Source organism: Chenopodium quinoa, unplaced genomic scaffold (assembly GCF_001683475.1).
Source record: "Chenopodium quinoa cultivar QQ74 unplaced genomic scaffold, ASM168347v1, whole genome shotgun sequence".
Classification (NCBI taxonomy): domain Eukaryota; kingdom Viridiplantae; phylum Streptophyta; class Magnoliopsida; order Caryophyllales; family Amaranthaceae; genus Chenopodium; species Chenopodium quinoa.
Window position 1 is genome coordinate 1,649,283 of NW_018742461.1, and position 21,702 is coordinate 1,670,984.

The following is a 21,702-nucleotide window of genomic DNA, read 5'->3' on the forward strand; positions in this document are numbered from 1 at the left end:
GGTCCTGAACAAGACGTTATAGCAATAAATAAACAAAATGGTATCGTGTGTAACATGTCTAATTATTTATTTATTTTAAATTTGAAGGAATCTAAAATGGGTACATAGCCTACATCTAAGTTGTGGTCTTGTACATGTCTTATCGTCAATAAATTCACTCACAAGAACGTATATTTTTAGCATGAGTAGATAGCTTTATATACATCCAAACGTATATAAATAATTCTACTGTAGGCTTCATGTGTAGTTAGTGTTTGAGAGCCATACAACCAATTATATAGTGAAAATTGAGTGGTTCATGATAGCTACATAAAAGAACTTGTATGAATTTTGTTATTAGAATAAAAATGTTAAGTGTAAAATTTGTGTCCAAAAAAAAAGTGTAAAAATTTGTGAAGACACCTATAACATACAAATTGCTTGACTGTTTTTTTTTATGTGGATTTTTCACATAAATAAGGTTCTTGGTTTGTTGCTAAGGTCTCTTTTATATATGCATGAGTTACAAGGTAATTGAGACATCTTATTTTAATTGACATTCTAGGTGAGGAAATTCAATGCTTCGTGAAGAACTTTCAATGGTGTATATGGTTCGTAGGTAGGGAATATTCAAATTCAACGAGCACAAATTGGAAATAATATTGTACACATAAGTGTATAATACTTTAATTTACTTTCGGATAAACATACAACTCAAAATAAATTAACAAAATAAAAGAAGATTTTTTAACATAAATGTAAGAAAGTTTTATCTCATCTTTGTTTTACTTCGTATTTAGTATGCTCTTTTTATCAAATTTCCAATTTCTTTTTATCTATGTATAATTGAATTGTTTGTTACATCAATTTGATTAATATGTTCTTTTAATTTAGGAACATATATAGTATGCATCATATCGTATTCTTGAGTGTAAGATTGAATGTTAATGTCAAAAGAAAACTTACAATGATCAAATAACACATGGTAAATTCCACCACTAAATCTATTCCCATAATTAGGTTTGATTGCGATCCCCTAAACATGAAATTAATCCTCATATCTATTCCCTCCGGCCTTTTATTAGAGACTCATTTCTCTTCATTATTTGAGTAATAAATGTTATAAATGGGTCTCTAATAAAAGGACGGAGGGAGTATTATTCTCTCATTCATGTATGATATTACAATGTATACAAATACAAATACAAAATAAAATCTTCTTCTTACTTTGAATTTGCATTATAAAAAGAATTAGCACAAGTCAACATTACTCCTAATATGCACATTCGTCGGTCCATAAAAAAAATAAAAATGAAAACGAGTAGTCGAGTATGAACCTTCCTTAAGTTCATACTACATAGTACATACTCATAAATCTTTTATTTACTTTTTGTGCAACTTAATTACTTAATTAATTATCCTAGATATTTGTAAAACTTAACATCTGGGCCATTATCTATAATTCTATACAATAACAACTATTATTAAATTAAAGTCTTATTATTCATTCAATTAAAATTACTACTTTTATTAATTAAGATAGTAATCAATTGATTAATAAATTGCCGTGGAATTCGTCGCAGTATAAATTAAAACAGGCCTTCCTTCTTCTTCTCCACTCCATCAATTCCTCTATTTTCTTCTTCATTTCTTATTTTCTCTCTTCAATCTCTAACTCTCAAACCAATCAAAAAAGAAAAATGGCGCTCTCGAAAGCTGCATCTGAATCCGATGTTTCAATTCACTCAACTTTCGCTTCAAGATATGTCCGTGTTTGTCTTCCCAGGTAATCGTCTTAACATTTTGATATATGCAACCCTTAGGACTTTAACTTATTATATGACAAATCACTGTGTTATATATTTTTTAATGCCGAGTTAATGCTTAATGTTTATTGTTAGCCCTAATGCGCATAATATATGTTCATTTGTTGCTTGTTTACGTGATGATCGTCATGGTTGTAGTATATATTTATTTGATTTTTTTTACATGATTTGGAAAAAAAAGGTTTAAGATGCCAGAAAATTCGATACCAAAGGAAGCAGCGTACCAAATAATAAACGATGAATTGATGTTAGATGGAAATCCAAGGTTGAATTTGGCATCGTTTGTGACAACATGGATGGAGCCCGAATGTGATAAGCTTATGATGGATGCCATCAACAAAAATTATGTTGACATGGATGAGTACCCTGTTACCACTGAGCTCCAGGTTCTTTTTTTTTTTTTTTTTTTTTTTTTTTATTGGGCCGATTTTTTTAAAAAAAATTATTTAGGGTGCGTTCTTTTTACTTGAACTTAATAACTTATTATACCTTATTGAAATTGATCAATCTTACTGAGTTGCTAATGGAGTAAGACAATCAGCTATATGAACCAAGTTTCTATCTCCTATTCTTCTCAATCATGTCCTTATACATAAAATCCATATTTCCATTCGTTTTTATATAATTTTTTCATTATAAAACTATAATTAATTTTTACTCAACCTAATAATAGGCTAATACCAATTGTATTATTTTACATTAACGAAAAAGGTAATATCTCTTCCCAAGTGTTTTTAGAGGGATCTAAAAACAACTTCAATACATAATTAAAATATACCACTAAAGCTCTAAACTCCAAATACATTATTATTATTATAATTAACATTAGTTCTACCTAACAAATACGAGTAACATTCACCAAATTTTTAATTAAGTCCAACGTGTATTGAAAGGAACACTACAATTTTAAAAAGGTTTAATTTATCATTATTATTTTAGGGCGACAGCCCAATCCACTCCATGTATTGTCTCCATTAATTGTAAAGTTTCAAGATTTGTAAAGTTTAAAGATTACCAAAGTAAACTTGTTCAACAAGAACCAAGGTGTATGAAACCATTTTGAGTTGCATCTCATCTAATGCTACATTTTTGTAAAATACTATAACCTCGGATTCTTTTTATCCTTTTCGATTTAATTTCTTTTTGTCTTGTAAAAAAATTTCGTACGAGAATAACAAAAAGGATCAGAAGAAGCACTAATGGAATTAAAATGGTTGCCCGAGAATTAATGTTGTCTATGAAATGGACATGAATGCCTAAGTTTCAAAGGATAGGAAAACTCGAAAGGGACTTATTAAAGAAATTTCTTTGTATAAGTCAGGACAAAAATTATGACCTTTTGAACAAAATTGTTGCCCTAGTTGGTGCAATTTTTAATGTCCTACTTGGTTTTTGAATTGTACTCTGATACAAATTGAATTATCAACATATTATTTAGGAAGGATAGGAAAAAATAGTAGTCATAACTTGAATTCAAAAGTTAAATACGAAGATACTTTCTAGTACGTGGCTTGTGATATTTAGAAACAAAATGCTACTAAAAAAAAGTTGTCTAAATTTAAAGTGGACAATAATGAGACGGGTAAGAGAAAGAGAATGAGAAGACTACTTGGAAAATAATTTTCAAACAAAGTTCAAAAATTGTGCAAAGTATATATGCTTCCGATGACAGTGAGTTTTGAAATTCAGTGAATGTGAGATGAAATATTTAGCAATAGAATAAATACAGTCGGATCACTTCATCCTTTTAACACCAATAAAGTGTTGGCTTACTTGGTAAAGTTCTTACATCAGATCTTAAAGGCCTGAGGTTTGAAATTTCGAATCCTAACAAGCGAGGATACTTTAGGAATAGAGATTCCCTTACCTCCCCCTCTACTCCCAAATGCCTGGCCGTAAATACTGGACCAAAAAAACTGTGAGGGTAGTGGTTTGGTCAAGATCCCCCTTGTTAGTTAAAAAAAAAAAAAAAAAAAAAAAAACAGCAAACTATTTATCCCATCAACTTCTGCTTATGGATGTGATATTGTGATTGAACTTAAGATTGTAGAAGATTGTAAAGAACTAAAGATAATTCAGCATAAGAATTAGGTAAAAAAAAAAAAAAAAGAGTAAAGTACCAACAGTTTATTTGTTGTCGTCAAAAGATCAAAAGACAATTAGAATTAGCGCAACTTTTGGCATAATGCGTGGGGATTTCAACAGTTACAACCTTTCCAAGCCCAGTTGCGACCTTTCCAAGTCAAATCTCTACTGCTTATCGACATGATTAATACTTTGTACTTGGTACCATTATCTTTTCATGAATGTGAACTAGTCAAAGTTTTAGAGGTGACAACTGTTCCAAAACCGAGGTTAATAATTTTGATATCGAATCATGTCTATATAGTTTATCTTTATTCACGGAATTATTTGATAAGCAAATAATTCATATTACCACCTACCAATTGAGTGAATAGGAATTATTATGCCAATTAAAATTACTGATATTTTTAAATACTTTTTCCGTTCTTTTAATATCGCATCACTGGAAATTTACAAAATATTGCATCAATTCCATTTTAGGATAAAAAATATCTATGTTCACACTACCCAACATACCCTTACTTTTTCACACTTACTTTTTATTTTATCTTACATTACATGGACAATTTTGTATTTTTACGTTTCTCTCTCTTACTTTTTCCCACTACCAAATTTTGCCTCCAAAACCCCTATGATGCAATAAAAAAAAACGGAGGAAGTAATTAGAATCAACTTTGTAAAGTGCTTAAATTTTACTTTCATTCTCTAAGCTAGCTCTATTGCAAAGTAGGATGAATAAATTTTTTTATCAATGCATCTATACTAACCAAAAATAAAAATAAAAATAAAAAAGGAAAATTAATTAAGAACTTTTAAAGACGAGAGAAGTATTTGCCCTAAACTCTGATCTCTTAGATAGAAAAAAGAATTAGTTAAATTTCATTTATATTAAATTGATTTTGGTTAATTGTAATATTTACTAACATCGTAATAAACAGGTACTGATGAATAAATGTTGCACCCACATAACAAGAACGACTTATTTTAAGGAGAGAGTATTAATTATTTGATATTTTAAGAATGTATATAAGAGTTCTTCATATATGGACGATGATTATATCATGGAAAAAAAAGGGGGTAATGCTATATGTAGCCCTTAGAGCTGTATATAAGCATTAAATACACTATTGAAAATTGTATAAAATTAGGAATTCATGACAAAAACACGCGTAAATCAATGTAATTAATGTGTTTTTGTCATGATTTTCTAAATTTAAACAATTTTCTAGAGTGTATTTATTACTTATTTATAACCCTAAGCACTATGTATACATTTAAAAAAAAAAAAAAAAACCAAATTCAGAAATGAAGTTTGTACTAAGTACTTTAAAGCTTTTAATAAAGACTAATTGAGTTTGTTTATGTTATTAATTGTGGGAAACAGAATAGGTGCGTTAACATTATAGCAAACTTATTTAATGCGCCACTAAAAGACTCTGAGGTGGCTGTTGGAGTTGGAACTGTGGGGTCCTCAGAAGCTATCATGCTTGCTGGTTTGGCTTTCAAAAGAAGGTGGCAAAACAAAAGGCGGGCCTTGGGCCTACCCATTGACAAGCCCAACATTGTTACTGGTGCCAATGTTCAGGTATTTTTTACTTTAAGGCCCATTTTACTTGCTCCATTAATTTTAACTTCAACTTCATCTAAATTGCAATGCATCAACATATTGTCATTTGCTTATTCTTAGTAGTTACGCTGGTCTCACAATTTGTTCTAGGTGTGATTTCATAATTTTTTCAGGTTACTTCAAAACGTCACATAATAAGTTAGTGTGGGAAAGTCTTATTTCTTCAGGACATAATCGTCGTAATTTGTCAATCTCTAATAATACTACGGAATATAATGTACGTCTAATTTTGGTGCATGTTTTACTACTAGGTATGTTGGGAGAAATTTGCAAGATATTTTGAGGTGGAGTTGAAGGAAGTCAAGCTAAGCGATGGATACTACGTTATGGACCCTGAGAAGGCTGTGGAAATGGTTGATGAGAACACTATCTGTGTTGCTGCCATCCTTGGATCGACTCTCAATGGTGAATTCGAAGATGTTAAGCTCTTGAACGATCTCCTCGAGGCCAAGAACAAAGAAACAGGGTATATTCCTCACTATAACATACACTAAACAATAATCTTCGGTCATTTTTATGTCCATTTTACAATGACTAATGACGTGTATAGTATGTTTGGGCTTGGCTAATTTTTCTCCTTTTCTTGTTATGTGCAGATGGGATACTCCAATTCATGTGGATGCAGCAAGTGGTGGATTCATCGCGCCATTTATATACCCTGAGTTGGAGTGGGACTTTAGATTGCCATTGGTGAAGAGTATCAATGTAAGTGGTCACAAGTACGGACTTGTGTACGCCGGTGTTGGTTGGGTTATTTGGAGGAGCAAAGAGGACTTGCCCGAAGAACTCATCTTTCACATTAACTACCTTGGTGCTGATCAACCCACTTTCACTCTCAATTTTTCTAAAGGTATATGACTGAATTTTGTTACAAACTTTATATGATGAATTCAGCAAGTGTCTGTTTTTCTAATCGTTCAATGATCTTGTTAATGTAGGATCAAGTCAGATTATCGCGCAATACTATCAGTTGATTCGTTTGGGATTTGAGGTAATCCTTATGTTAATTTTAATACATGTTGGTTGCTTTTTCACTACATTATGAAGAGTTCACAACTTCACAATATAATGTACATTTTCTAGTCAATTTAACAACAATTGTACGTTTTCTAGTCAGTTGCATTTTCACTAAATGAATGGAGTTTAATTATGTCTTATCAATTCGATAGGGATACAAGAATATCATGGAAAACTGCCAAGAGAACGCGATGATCTTGAAGAATGGTATTGAAAAGACTGGCCGCTTCAACATCATATCGAAGGATATAGGAGTTCCATTAGTGGCATTCTCTTTGAAAGACAATAGTCTCCACAATGAGTTCGAGATCTCAGACATGCTTCGTAGGTTCGGGTGGATTGTACCGGCTTACACCATGCCCCCAGACGCGCAACATGTGACTGTGTTGCGCGTTGTCATCCGAGAGGACTTCTCTCGCACCCTTGCAGACCGGCTTGTTGCTGACATTGAAAAGGTTCTCAGCGAGCTTGATGCCCAACCTGCTCGCGCTAGTGCTAAGCTAAATGTAGCGAATTCAGAGGATGGTACTCAGCAAATGTCTAGGAAGAAGAGTGCCTTGGAAATGCAAATGGAGGTTTGCAATGTTTGGAAGAAGTTCGTCGATGAAAGGAAGTTGAAGACCAATGGTGTTTGCTAGATAAAACAACCAAGTTCATGGTGCTATTGAACTAATTATGTTGTATCTCAAGCGTGATTTTGCCCTTTTTTTTTTTTTTCCGAAGTGAGGTCTAGTTAAGTATGAGTATGATCATGAATTTCTCTTATCTCAGGGAAATAGACATGATATAAGTTAGTTTTCATTTATTTCATTGGACATTACAATATGATTACAAGATATAGTAATACTTGTATCAAATTTTAGCACTCTAGTGTTCTGACTGAAATAATTTGCCACCGATGATATAATATATTGAAGATTTTGTGTTAAACGTTTTTGGGTAGGGCTTATATCTACTAATCTACTGCTTTAACAGCTATTCCGTCGATATCAAGGCCCTGTTCGTTTAGACTGTATGGAGCTGATATAAATCAAATTACTTATATAAATCAAAAGTTCCAAATAATGAAATAAAAACTGAAGCCACCTAATAGCGGCACATGATCATAGATGATCAACGCGATTAGCCCTTCATGGCTTCATGTACTCTAAATTGTACAACTAAAAATCTTTTAAAGCTCTATGATTACGTACAAGCAAGTCTACAAAATGCCTCTCATCCACAGATATCGCATATAAGATTGAGAGTTTTGATGCTCATCAGACTTAATTGCTTAGACGATATCAACTTTATGACCTGAAGAACAACTAGAAGACCTCATGCTCTTCGCGCCTTCACTGCTACATTCACCCTCATTCCATGACATGATCTTCCCTATTGAATTTGATAGAGCTAATTTTCGTGTTGGTTGCAATTGGTGGCACACATACTGCATGGTTGGTCTTACATGTGGATCATCCTTAATGCACTCTAAAGCTAACTTAATGATAATTGCTATCTCATGAGCCAATCCTGAAGAAGGATATGGTAGACGGGTGTCTAAGAGATCTTTGGGTATTAAATTAGGAATATTTTCGAGCAGAGAAGTGTCGGATATTGCAGACGAGGATGATGATGAAGTGTACACCGATGAGCTTGAAGATGGAGATATAAGGTCTCCTGGATGGCTTCCCCTTATAACCTCTAGTGCTACAACTCCGAAGCTGTAGACATCGCATTTCTTGGTAGGTTTCATGGTATAAGCTAGTTCTGCAAGGAAATATAATGAGTGGACGATGATTTTAGTTAGAATTGTATTTGATACATAAGATAAAAACATTGCATACAGTGAACTAAATACAGTTAATACTAAGCAAAATTATGCATCTAATTTCGAATTTCTAGTGAAACTATTATTAGCATATCATGGAAGAAATTAAAATATATATCAACTTTTGAAGTTATGTGCATAAATTATTGAGTAGATTAGGAAAGAGTAAGAATTACCAGGAGCAATGTAGCCATAAGTTCCAGCAAGCTCGGTCAAGTTGCAAGAATCTAGACATAGAAGCCGAGCTGTGCCAAAATCGGAAACTCGAGCCTCATAATCTCTGTCAAGCAACACATTGTTGGAAGAAACATCTCTATGGATTATAGGAGGAGAACAATCATAATGCATATAACAAAGTGCATTTGCAATCCCCTTTATCACATTAACCCTTTTCTCCCAGTCCAATTCTCTTGCTTCCTTCTCGTTCCCTAGCAACTTCCCCAAGCTTCCCCTCTCCAAGTACTCGTAAACCAGCAATGAATGTTGGGCATGGGAGCAAAACCCATTAAGCTTCACAATGTTTCGATGTCTAATCTTGGATAATGCTTCGATCTCAGCCTCAAAATTCTTTCCTTTTACAAAACCCGGGTTTTGTGCAGTTTTCAGCTTCTTAACAGCAACAATTTGCCCTGTTGACAGGACTGCTTTATACACAGTCCCATGCCCACCTACTCCTATACAGTACTTCGTGTCAAACCCTTCTGTTGCTTCGTTTATGTCCTCGTACACCAACTTCCCATCAAAGCTCCATATAGAGAACATGTTTTCTCGATGGGAGCCTATTCGCCGGGTTTTCTCCCTTTTAACCCCTTTCAGAAGATACAAGGCAACCGCTACAATGATGCATAAGGATGCTCCAACACCTATGATGGGAGTCATAATCAGTATCACCAAATCTTTGCCGTTCCTCTTAGAAATATTAAGGGCTCTAGGACAAGGCATTAAGCCTGTTATGTTCCCACATAGAGCTTTATTTCCCATAAATGATTCGAGGGGTGCATTCGTGAACACTTTGCCATCAGGAAGAGGACCCTCGAGGTTGTTGTAGGACATATCAACAGACATCAAACTTTGCATTTGATCGAAAGTTGATGGGATTTGGCCAGAAAGATTGTTATGAGAAAGATCCAAGTCCTCCAAGCTATCCAACTTCCCAAGTTGTAATGGAATCTCCCCTGAAAGTGAGTTTCTGCTCAAGTCTAACAGTACTTGTAGGTTCACAAGATTCCCAATCTGCCAAGGAATAACTCCACTCAAGCTGTTTCGACTTAGATTCAAGTTGATCATTTTGAGACAATTTCCAATTCCTTCTGGGATCGTTCCATTTAATCCATTCCCGCCTAGATCAAGAGAGGCTAAATCGAGCAAATTACCAAGTTCATTGGGAATGTTCCCAATGAGCTTGTTATTGCTCAATGTGAGGTTGAACAATGACTTCAAATTTCCCAACTCTTTCGGAATTACTCCCACCAGCTGATTAGATGACAAATCTAGATACTGCAACTTGGTTGCTAATCCCAACTCAGGCGGTATTTTACCAGTAATGTTATTATCAGAAATCTTGAGACTAGTCATGTTTTTGCACCTAGCCCAATTGGAAGAAATCTCACCCTCAAAGTTATTGTAACTCAAGTCAATGTAATCAACAACGGGGTACACCCCGAAATCTTCTGTTATATTACCCACAAAATGGTTTCTATCAAGCCTTAATCTTGTCAAACTGGTGCAATTTTTCAACCCCTTTGGTACAGTGCCTGAAAACCTGTTGTTACTTGCACAAAAATCTTGAAGAATCCCACCTTGGCAAAGTTTTGCAGGCAGTGAACCAGAAATAGTATTGTTTGAAAAAAAACACAAAGTTAAGTTAGTGAGGTTATCAAACTCCTTTGGAATTGAGCCTGACAACTTGTTTCCATAAACTGACAAAACCTTCAACCCTCTCAGATTTCCAATAGAAGGCGGTAAAGGACCTGTAAGGTTGTTCAAGTTAATACGAAGCTCTTTGAGTGATACCAAATTCCCGAGCTTAGGAGGAATTGTACCCACAAACCGATTATTTCCAACGATCAGGTGAGAAAGAGAGGTTAGATTTCCTAAAGAAGATGGAATGTGGCCTGAAAGAAAGTTGTTGATGAAGTTCAGATATGTAAGGGTAGTCATTTTTCCAAGTTCTAAGGGTAGTTTTCCAGTGAATTGGTTATTTCCCAAATGAAGACTAGTAAGTTTAGTGAGGTTACTAATTGATGAAGGGATATTTCCAAAGAGATTATTATCATGAAGATCAAGGAAAGTTAAATTTGACAAAGAAGAAAAATTGAAGGCATAAAGGGTACCTGTTAAACCCACATTGGTTAAGTTCAACCTTGTGACATACCCATTTTCGCAACCAACTCCAAGCCAATGGCATGGATTGATAACATTGCTGTTCTTCGCGGTAAATCCGGTACTCCGTGACCAAGATGACAGAAATGACTGGTTATGACTATGCAAGCTCTGTTTCCATTTGATGAGAGCTTCTGCTTCTTGCTGATTTGCATCAGCAAAGTTGAAAATGAAAGAAAAATGGAAGAGTATGCAAAAAAACAGGGGAAACAAAATTTTATTTAACATCATGTTTTCTTCTTTGAAAGGAGCAGATTTTTATTTAGCCTATGATTTCATTTATATGTTTGGCTATAAAAAGTAGGTTGCTAAATTTGTGCTTAGATCTAGAATTGAAGATTAGTTCAAGCTCACTTTTGCTAAATTTTTGACTTTTTACAAAATCTATACGAAAAACTTACAAGTCAACTTGACTTACTAGAAGATAGTCATCATTTTGATTGTTTTGAATATCTTATGACGGCTGATTTGGATTTTGTATTTTTTTTTTTCCTACTTTGTATTGTACGTTCAACATCGTTGAAACATTATTGGCAAGAACTTCTGTAGTTCCAATTATCTTTGAAAAATATTAAATACAAAATATAAATTGAAATGGAGTAAATCACAATCAACCCTTTTTTTATTTTTCAATTTTTTAAGGACTTGACAACGACAATGAGTCGATCTTGGATGAAAAATATTCAACTTAGACACTTCCATTACTGTAAACAATAAGCTAATTTTGAATTTCGGAGTTTAGTTTTCATAAATCTTGAACATTGATATCTCCAACAATCAAATAATTTACGTCACAAACACGCTCATGCTAAATTTGACTACAAAAATACTTCATACGTTTACCCTTGATAGTTGATACATGATGTGTATAAGACACTCCTTAATGGAGAGACTATGAATATAAGATGTGACCTAACTATTCTTAATGGAGAGACTATGAATGAATATACATTTCATACACTCTAGAAAAGTGAACAGTGTGAGTATGTGACACGGTGGTAGTTTCAATCTATGGTTTGAATTATGAACAATGTATAGAAGACCATGTCTAATCCCCTGACAATTCAGCAAATCTAAATTGGAGGCTTTCTAAGTCTAGCGAGAACATCTTAGCAACTCCAGCGCAGAAGCATGTATATGCTAAAATTGCTGGCTGCCGAAATCAAAACAATATCAGTTATTTCCGCTCTCCCTAAATAATAAACCACATTTTTATCATTAGACCATTCCAAAATATTCCATCCTCTGTATCTTAACGAAATAAGTTAAATTGTGTACTTTTCCTACAGATTAATAAACACTACCCTCCCAACTGTTAGACAGTGTTACCCTTCAATGATTTTGAAAGATAAACAAAAAAAAATGACAACAAAAAAAGCATGACAAAACAATCTAAATTGCACTCTTCAGCTCATGTATTAGATACTACAGGATTCCGAGTGGACAGAGAATTACAGAAGATTTTTGTCTTCTGCAAATTCTAGTTTAAATTAATTTTGCAAAAACAAATGGTAAAAAACAAATAAAAATCTTAAAAGACACATGATCATTCACTTGAACTATTACCCATTGCCATCAAAAACTCTCCTTCACAAACTACCTCACCATCAACATATGCTTTGCCTTCCATTTTCGCTATACCGAAGCGTTTTTGTAGTTTGATGAGTGTCATTCTCATCACCAAAGTGTCCCCAGCAATCACTGGCTTCCTGAATCTTACTTTGTCAATACCAGCAAAGAAGAAATTGTCACGGGAACCACCAACTTCTGGTTGCAGCATTACCAGACCACCAACTTGTGCCATTGCCTAAATGCAAGTAATAAGCTTATTGTCAATGTTACTGTTAATCCCAAATTGAGGTTTTATAGATTGAAGATTAGATATAAATGTTGAGAGGAAAAAAAAAATGACTGCAAATTGATAAATAGCTGATTGGTGTTGCAAAATACAAACAGGGCGTATAGATTTAGGACAATTAATAAAGGATTTCAATTCAAATTCTTTTTCTGCATGATCTCGGTTCACCAATTGAGGAACCTACTCCTGGTGGTCCTCTCTTTGACAAAAAGAGCATACCACAATTGAAATCTTTTATAATGGCCAGTGTCATCAAATAAGAATAATCTATGCAGAAAGGAAGATTAATCTACGGAGGAAGAAAGAAACAAATCAAACAATCTTTTGAAGCAAAAGCTCTGCTTCTTTGAGTAAGAATGACCTTGCTTGATGAAGTCCAAAGCGATAACTAAAAACGTAGAATGTTGAAAATTTTTGGCTTTTGCATTCTTACTCTCAAGAACTTGTAAAAAGGTCTAATAGTCATAGAGATGATTTCCCATATACAGGGAACAGATATGATATACACCTTCCCAACATATACATACTGGGCCAAAAATAAAATTCAAAAGATAATAAAAATTTCGTGAATAAAAATGCAAAAGGGGAATTAAACAATGTATATATCACAATTGAGTTGGCCAGGTTGCAAACTATTTCTACTCCACCTCAACTTTCAGCATATAATAACATCAGGAAAGGTTTAAAAGAGAAGCATTAAAAGGGGCTATTTGGGGGTACTCAAAATAGGAAAGGTAATTGATATCCACATTTCCTTTATTGTTTGGTTAAGTATTATATGAATTCTCTTCCCCCCACCCCCCAATTCCATTTAGGATTCCCATAATTCTTCTACATCAATTCCAACTCCAACTTGGATCCAAGTATTACCTGCATTTCCCTCAACCCCATTGTTGGTTTGTCCCAATCCACTACCAATCTCCCACCAGTCTGGCAGTCCACCATGAGCCATGTCAGATTCAAACCTGACCCATCACCTTTTAACCACCACAGAACGCGAGAGAGAGAGAGAGAGAGAGAGAGAGAGAGAGAGAGAGAGAGAGAGAGAGAGAGAGAGAGCTAACCACTTAATCAGCACCACATCAGAAGCGAAAAGAAATCTAACTCTGTGGAGGTAGGATTTGGTTGTTGTGGTTCTTGAAACCTCCAACCAATTCTGACCACCATGAACTTGAATTTATTCTATTTCTTCACACCTCCAACAACCTCTAAGTAAACACTATTGTTTCTAAGCATTAATAATTTATCAAATGATAAACAATTTAAAGCCATTTAAGGTCTACAGTTGGTAATCAATGGAAGTTACCCTAAAAAAATGCAAAGACATGCACATGTACTCCTTTTTCCCACCACATGCAACATTCCAAAAGCAAGAGCTTCTGCTTTGCAATAGCTTTGTTTGTCAAACACTCATCATGGTTCGCACTCTCTCATATTCACGTATGTTAGGATATCTAGCAAAATTAGAACAGAATACAATTTACATCACCAAATCTCTTTGACTCATGACAGCATATTAACATACTGAAGGTTCATTGGAAGCATAAAAATTTGCACCTTTTTAGTATCCATTAATCAGGACAACTGTTTATATACACCACTTTTATCTTAACTTGCAAAGAGGACAAAGACCCCTTAGTAAGTTCCTTATTGTCAACTAAACAAGTTTCAGACAGCACCAACAAATCATAAGCTAATTTCAATCCAAAGATTAACTCCCACACAAGTACCAAGCCACCAAAGTAAAGACACAGACCTAAGAAAGAACCATATCCAACTCAAAGTCACTCAACACAGTCATTGTCCTAAACGCGATATCAAAGAAGTTCACAAAAAGAAAATAAACCATTAATATTAGCAATTACCAAGCCTACCTTCATACTAAAAACCCGAAACAGATAGCAAAGACTACAATCTCACCAAATTTCAACAATGTGGCAATATATATCCCAATTTAGCATTAAATGAAGATTGATCACAAGTTCACAACACAATTAAAAACGAATAAACCCAAAAAAAAAAAAAGAATAAAGTTCATACCTCAACCATGAGAACACCAGGCATAATAGGCCTCTCAGGAAAATGGCCAGGAAAGAAATTATCATTAATTGTGACATTCTTAATCGCAACTGCGGAAACTCCTGGATTATACTCTACCACTCTATCCACTAGCAAAAACGGAAACCTATACACAATACCAACACCCAATTCAACATCTCCAAACCTTAAACCCTAAATTCAAAAATTACACCAAAAGAAACAGAAATTGAAGCAATTCAGAACATACAAACTGACCTGTGAGGCAAAATGTCGCGAATCTGATTAATATCCATAACAGTGGGAAATGCCGGAATTCCTGCACCCGAAAAATAATGAAAATCATAAATTTTAATCTTTAAAATTAACGACATCTGCAATTGATGAAATGCAATGAATGATAATACGAACGCTTTTCAATGGGAGTTTCATCGGTGGAATTGCTAGCAGAAGCGTCGGAAGAAGCGCGAGTGACGAAAGAGGGGAATTTGAGGAGGAGAGAGAAAGAGATCTGAATTTTATGAGGGGAATTGGGGGAGAGAAATTGGGAGAGAGAGTGAGATTGGTGCGATGAGAGAGAGAAGAGTGGGAATTGAGGGGAGAGGTGAGAGAGTGACAGAGAGCTGTTGACGCCATTGTTGTTGAGGAGAATTGAGGTTGAGTTGAAGGAGGAAGATAATGGAGAAGTAGATGAAGGAGAACAGTGAGAGTGTGGAGTGAAAGAGAAAGTTGTTCAACTGAAAAGAGGAAATAACAAATCACGGGCGATAATAACGAGGATCAACAAGAGTTAAGCTGAAATGGTTTGGGGTCTAGGGGTTGGTGCAACGTTAAGCTGTGAAGGCTCCGTTAATATGTTTTCTTTGTCCGTTAATATGTTTGGTTCCTCTTAAAGCTAGTGTATAAAATTTGAACCGTAGTGACTTATCATCAATCATCATATGCCAACTAATTAGAATAATCACTTTTATAAGAGCTCTTTCCCAAATTAAGGTCAAGAAGAACCGCAATTCCCAAATTGCAGCCAAAGTTTTAAGAATTCCCAAAGTACCGTCCACGTAACCGGTTCAGGGGGAAGAAATTTTAAATCCGGTCTACAGCAAAACCGCTACCTGAAGTAGCGGTTTTTACTAATAAACCGCTACTTCAGGTAGCGGTTTCTTTTTAATAAACCGCTACTTCAAGTAGCGGTTTTTGTTTAATAAACCGCTACTTCAAGTAGCGGTTTTCTAGCAGGTATAATTTCCCGATTTCACTTTCCTCTTTCATTTTCGTCTTCTCACCAAAATCCCATCCACGCCTTCCACCAAAATCACACCTCCTTCAACGGAAGCCGGCGCAGCCAAGGAATCCACCGACGCCGCCGGAGCATTCCTCAGCAACGAAGGTCGCCGCTGTTGACGCCGAGGGTTCGACTTTAGTGGTCGGCTTCGCTAATTTCAGAAGAAACGTGCTGATCTTCTTGTTTGTGGTAAGTGTCCTAATTATTTTTTGTATTCAGTTATTGGGTTTGTTGTTGTTATTGAGTTTGTTGTTGTTATTGAGTTTCAGAATTGTATGTATGTGTTGTTGTTGTTGGTTTTGGTTGTGTTGTTGTTGTTAGTGTTCTTGTTTATTGTTGTTGTTATTGAGTTTCGGTTTTGGTTGTGTTGTTGTTGTTAGTGTTCTTGTTTATTGTTGTTGTTATTGAGTTTCGGTTTTGGTTGTGTTGTTGTTGTTAGTGTTCTTGTTTATTGTTGTTGTTATTGAGTTTCGGTTTTGGTTGTGTTGTTGTTGTTAGTGTTCTTGTTTATTGTTGTTGTTATTGAGTTTCGATTTTGGTTGTGTTGTTGTTGTTAGTGTTCTTGTTTATTGTTGTTGTTATTGAGTTTCAGAATTGTATGTATGTTTGTGGTTGGTTTTGGTTGTTGTTGTTGATTTACTTACCTTACATATAACCCTTGTAGAATTATTAATGGTTTCGATCACATTACTCAGTTTAGGTTGCTATAATTGCTGATTTTGAAAGTGAAAATAGAGCTTCTATACACAAAGTACATGAGCTCAAAGTACATGTAGTCATGACTTATGCCCATGTTGAGCTTCAAGAGGTATTAAGACCTTCATAGCTCAGTTTAGGTTGCTATAATTGTTTAGTTTGCTTGCTTGATGTTAGGACATTGCCACACTGTTAATGAATTTTTGCAATCTAATATCTTTGATTAATAATGGGCTTTTCTAGAATGAAACATGGAGGTTCCGAACTACCCTCTATATTGCTATTGGGGTGGAGAAATTGTCCACAAAGATAGCGATATAACGTATAGGGGTGGGAATCAAAAATTTGTGTTTGTACATTCTGCGATGACATATTCACAAGTTCTGAACAAGCTATATGAAGAATTGAGTGTTGATCCTAGAGGTGTGGAGTTGAAGGTGGTTATGCGTTATCCTATGGCTGGGGCATATGTTGCAATTCCGTTAAATGACGACAACGCTGTTAGAGCTATGTGGATTGCTGTGACTCAGAGTTCTTCTGTTGCAATGCAATTGTTCATTGAACAAGTTCCAAAGGAGCCAGTTGTGCAAACTAACACTGGTTCCTTTCCGGGGATGGATTTTTTTGGTAGTGTGGATCAACCGTTTTCCACTGGTGTTCAAAGTGTGGGCATAGGGTCATTCACAAGAATGCTTGTTGATCCACATTATGTCAATGACCATCTCTCACAGTTTAGGTCTCCGGCCTCATCGCCTAATGTTGGAACCTCGACAAGCACACAACCACAAGGCATTCTTGATTCTCTTGACCCAAACAATGTTGATGTATTTGGCGATGCAGAGATGAATGACACTGATGAAGATGATGATGAAGAGGTAATTGAAGCTCGTGATAAGGCAATTAAAGGAAGCGCCCCCACTTCAGACTTCAATGAAGTGGCGCAAGTTGATCCTCGTTTGAATAACTCGTGGATGTCTTGGTTAGGAAATGAGACATATAACAATGGGGGGGAATTTGAGGTTGGTCAGCAGTTTGACTCATTGCAACAACTGAAAGATGCTGTGAAATCTTACTCCATAGCTAGAAATCAAACAATTCGAGTTGTGGAGGCAGAGCCAGAGAAATATGTTGTTGAGTGCAAGAGGAAAGAACAATGTAGTTGTTCGTGGAGGCTTAGAGGAGTGAAAGATCCAACACTCTCTACGTTTAAAATTGTGAGGTACAACGGCCCTCATGCAAGTAACTGTGTTGGTGACATCGACTCGGGAGATCATAAGCTACTGACTTCCGAGTTCGTTTGCAATGCTCTTCTAGATGTCATTCGCGTTGATCCTTCATTGAAAATCAAGACAATGGTGCAACTTGTGAAAGAGAAATTTGATGGATTCCAAATAACCTACAAGAGAGCATGGCTAGCGAAACAAAAGGCAATAAAACTCATTTATGGGGGTTGGGAGGGTTCATATGAACAGTTGCCTAAGTACATGCAAGCTCTCAAGGAATCAAATCCTGGAACTGTTGTTGAGTGGAGGTTGTTAGAGTGTACGGTTCCTGGAACACATGTTTTTCAACGAGTCTTTTGGGCATTCAAGCCATGTATTGATGGATTCCGTCACTGCAGACCCCTTATCACCATTGATGGCACTCATTTATATGGCAAATACAAAGGCACTCTACTCATTGCTATGGGAACGGATGCCAATTTTCAACTATTCCCCCTTGCTTTTGCGGTTGTCGAAGGAGAGAACAATGATAGTTGGTCTTGGTTCATGGCTTGTATTCGTGCTCGAGTTACAGATAGGAAAGGGCTATGTGTGATATCTGACAGACATGCTGGTATTTTAGCAGCAATGGAAGAAGTTGGAAGTGGTTGGGAGGAGCCCAATGCCTACCACAAGTACTGTACACGACACTTGGCTTCTAATGTGAACTCAAAATTTAAAAGTGTCGTCATAAAGAACCTCTTTGGCAAAGCAGCTACTGCAAGGCAGAAGAAGAAGTTTGATTACTACATCAACAAAATTGGTGACTTGAATGTAGAGGCCCGTAGGTACTTGATGGAAATTCCGTACAGTAAGTGGTCCATTCATCATGATGGTGGTTTCAGGTTTGGTGTGAAGACTACAAACATGTCGGAAGTTTTCAACGGAGTCTTAAAGGGGGCTCGATGTCTCCCGATAACCGCTTTAGTGCAAATGACCTTTTTCTGGGTTAACTCCTATTTTGCAACTAGAAGAAGTTGGAGTAAAAGAAGACTTGAAGAGGGCCATGAGTTATCGGAAAAGGCTAAGAAGACAATAGAAGCCAACATGGAGAAAGCCGCGCACCATGAGGTTGTTGCTTTTGACTATGATGCCATCGGGTTGTATCAGGTTAGGACCGGTCGTGGAAGAAGAAAAGCTGGTAAAGGTGGTAACTCCCACACTGTGAATCTGTTGAGCAAGACATGTACTTGTGAGAAATTGAGAATATACAAGCTCCCATGCTCTCATGTACTAGTAGTTTGTCGTCATAGAAGCCTATCACATGCAGACTTTGTGGATTCTTTTTTCATGACCGCCGAATACAGGCGTTCATACGCGAAGTGTTTCGCACCAGTTCCTGATCCTTGCCACTGGTTAGCTTACAATGGTCCTACTACTATTGCCAACCCAGATTTGAAAAGAGGCCCAGGCCGACGGTCCACTAGAATTCGAAATGAAATGGATGAGCGTCCCAATCGTGTGAAGAAGGCATGCAGTGTTTGTCGGCGACCTGGGCATAACAAGAAGACATGTCCTACTCTTATTGGTGGATTTGGATCATCTGGGTAACATGATTAATTATATATTCTTGTTTAATATTTATGTTTTTTCTCGAACGCTTAACATTAATTCAATTTTTTGTTATCGTGTAGGTCCCATGGAGCCGGTGATTCGTCCAGGCCCAGTTGATCCATCTGTTCTACGCTTGCAGACTTCCCATAGGAGCCACGATGTTTGGAGTGGCGTAGCTGATAGAGTTCTCTCAGTTAGGGAGCATATGGTCAGCGTGGGACGTGAGTGGAGGGTAGATGGCGGAGTACTAGAGTACGTTAGGCTTGCTGGGTTTTACGGTGTACATAGGATTTTGGGAGGAGGGTTTTTGCTTGATCGATCTCTTCTTACGGCGTTGGTTGAGAGGTGGAGGCAGGAGACACATACTTTCCACCTAGTGGTAGGTGAGGCCACCATTACTTTACAGGATGTCTCCGTCCTGTTAGGTCTGAGAGTGCACGGCCCTCCTGTCATTGGACCTCCATTTGAGGGATGGCATGACCTAGTTGAGGAGTTGCTGGGAGTTCGACCTGGCCATGATGATAACGGTAAGCCGTTTCTGGAGGGATCTACTTTGAAGTTGACGTGGCTCAGACGTCACTTCTCACAGATGCCAGAGGGAGCTGATGACTTGACAGTTCAGCGCCATAGCCGTGCTTACATTCTCACTCTCATGGGATCTATTCTGTTCGCCGACAAGAGTGGCGATGCTGTGTCACTCTACTACTTGCCGTTCCTTCGAGACTGGGGGACAGCTTCGACCTACAGCTGGGGGAGTGCGACTCTTGGTTTTTTGTATCGGCAGCTATGTCGAGGATGTCAGCGAGATTCAAGACAGATTGGAGGCCCGCTCATCCTACTACAGTTGTGGTCGTGGGAGCATATTACTATTGGCCGACCATACATTAGGAGGCCTCGAGATCCGCCACAGGAGGACCCTGAGGCTGAGGATGAGGATGACATTTTGGGGACTCAGCATCAGCGAGGTGTTGACCCTTTGGCGTGCAGGTACAATGTTTGCTTCAAGTTCATGTTCTTACAATTCTATCTTTCAAGAATTATTATTAACATGTCTTTACAGGTGGTTACGTGTCCATCTATCGTGTGTGCATACTGCTTCTGGACTACCATACTACAGAGATGCGTTTGACCATCAGCGCGAGGACCAGGTACAATCGGTGTTTCTTTTTTTTTTGTGCATTGTATTTCTTCCATTATGTTAGTCATATACATGTTGACATACTTGTTTTGGGAATTAGATGATTTGGCAGCCATATACTGAGGCGGTGATGGATCGACTTCCGGAGATTTGTCGCTCAGACATGCACATTTGGCGTTCACGGGCACCTCTGATATGCTTTGACGTCGTTGAGTTCCACCTCCCAGACCGAGTCCTTCGTCAGTTCGGGTTAGACCAGCCGATCCCACAGGATGTAGACACGGACGTTGCTCTACACAGGAAGGATCGAAGGGGACAGCGTAATTGGGAGATTTGGCATTCGGACCATGTACACGAGTGGAGTCGACGAGAGGCATTAGTCGTCCAGGGATACCCGTTCACTGGGACTTCTTCCCCGGCCATGACAGAGTACATGGCTTGGTACCGTCGCATCACGAGACTGGTCATTACTCCACCTTCGCAGGAGCGCCCCCCGAGTCATTACCAGCCAGCTACCTCGGACCTCCTGCTTGTATGAACTTCACTTCATTTCAATCTAGTTCTTACATTTTTGATTTCATTTTACTAACATTACAACTACACTTAAATGTAGGCACATGCATTTGCTGATTTGCACGTCCAGCTATCGGGAGCTACTGAGACCATCTCCCACTTGCCACCAGAGACGGCTATACCATTTGCCATACAGACGATGCAGGGTTTTACATCATTTTGTGGCCAAACCTTGTCTAGGGTGGGGCAGTCACACCTTATTCAGCAGCCTCGACCGTCCACGTCTTCATCTTCTACTGTGCACACTATGCCGATCAGACCACCACCTCATCGTGGAGGCCATTCAGCACGTGCCTTCCGTCCACCGACTCCTTCTCAGCATACTATCATGACATCTCCTCCACTAGTGCATCGCCAGTATCAGAGAAACCGACGGCGTAGCAACACTACGTCTGGGGTTGGAGTTGGCCTGGATGACATTCCAGAGGAGACAGCTGCATCATCTTCATCGTCACCTCATGGGAAGAAGCAACGCCCGAGCTAAGTGTATATTTTGGAACTAAACTAATTTTTTTGTAAATGCTTAGAATTGGATTTTGTTATATTTAATCAATTGAAAAATATTCGACTTTGCAA

The 21,702-nt window shown here is 37.1% G+C and overlaps 5 protein-coding genes across 7 annotated transcripts; 3 read left to right on the plus strand and 2 right to left on the minus strand.

The window, feature by feature from the left end:
* The first annotated feature begins 1,492 nt into the window (after positions 1-1,492).
* LOC110718614 (glutamate decarboxylase) lies at positions 1,493-7,464 on the plus strand. The gene is made up of 7 exons (XM_021897482.1): positions 1,493-1,765; positions 1,987-2,191; positions 5,275-5,475; positions 5,769-5,983; positions 6,114-6,367; positions 6,456-6,508; positions 6,687-7,464. The coding sequence occupies exons 1-7, from the start codon at positions 1,680-1,682 to the stop codon at positions 7,170-7,172; spliced, it is 1,500 nt and encodes a 499-aa protein (XP_021753174.1). The 5' UTR covers positions 1,493-1,679; the 3' UTR covers positions 7,173-7,464.
* Positions 7,465-7,554: 90 nt separating this feature from the next.
* Positions 7,555-11,258, minus strand: LOC110718613 (MDIS1-interacting receptor like kinase 2-like). The gene is made up of 2 exons (XM_021897481.1): positions 8,521-11,258; positions 7,555-8,283 (listed from the first exon to the last, which is right to left on the minus strand). The coding sequence occupies exons 1-2, from the start codon at positions 10,955-10,957 to the stop codon at positions 7,808-7,810; spliced, it is 2,913 nt and encodes a 970-aa protein (XP_021753173.1). The 5' UTR covers positions 10,958-11,258; the 3' UTR covers positions 7,555-7,807.
* An 848-nt stretch (positions 11,259-12,106) lies between these two features.
* On the minus strand, positions 12,107-15,437 carry LOC110718615 (3-hydroxyacyl-[acyl-carrier-protein] dehydratase FabZ-like). Its single transcript, XM_021897483.1, is given in 5 exon segments — positions 12,107-12,533; positions 14,625-14,769; positions 14,880-14,940; positions 15,033-15,107; positions 15,110-15,437. Coding segments are annotated over 5 exon segments (690 nt in total). The 5' UTR covers positions 15,258-15,437; the 3' UTR covers positions 12,107-12,272.
* A 245-nt stretch (positions 15,438-15,682) lies between these two features.
* On the plus strand, positions 15,683-21,702 carry LOC110718616 (serine/threonine-protein phosphatase 7 long form homolog). 3 transcript variants are annotated; one of them, XM_021897484.1, is made up of 5 exons: positions 15,683-16,092; positions 19,496-20,402; positions 20,476-20,563; positions 20,654-21,085; positions 21,167-21,702. In XM_021897484.1, exons 2-5 carry the CDS (start codon positions 19,501-19,503, stop codon positions 21,608-21,610), a joined length of 1,866 nt encoding a protein of 621 aa, XP_021753176.1. In that variant the 5' UTR covers positions 15,683-16,092; positions 19,496-19,500; the 3' UTR covers positions 21,611-21,702. The 3 variants fall into 3 exon arrangements, with proteins under 3 accessions (XP_021753176.1, XP_021753177.1, XP_021753179.1); XM_021897485.1 differs by lacking the exon at positions 15,683-16,092 and adding an exon at positions 19,190-19,408; XM_021897487.1 differs by lacking the exon at positions 15,683-16,092 and having other exon boundaries at positions 19,469-20,402.
* LOC110718943 lies at positions 16,851-19,412 on the plus strand. Its single transcript, XM_021897880.1, has one exon. It carries the CDS (start codon positions 16,851-16,853, stop codon positions 19,410-19,412), a length of 2,562 nt encoding a protein of 853 aa, XP_021753572.1.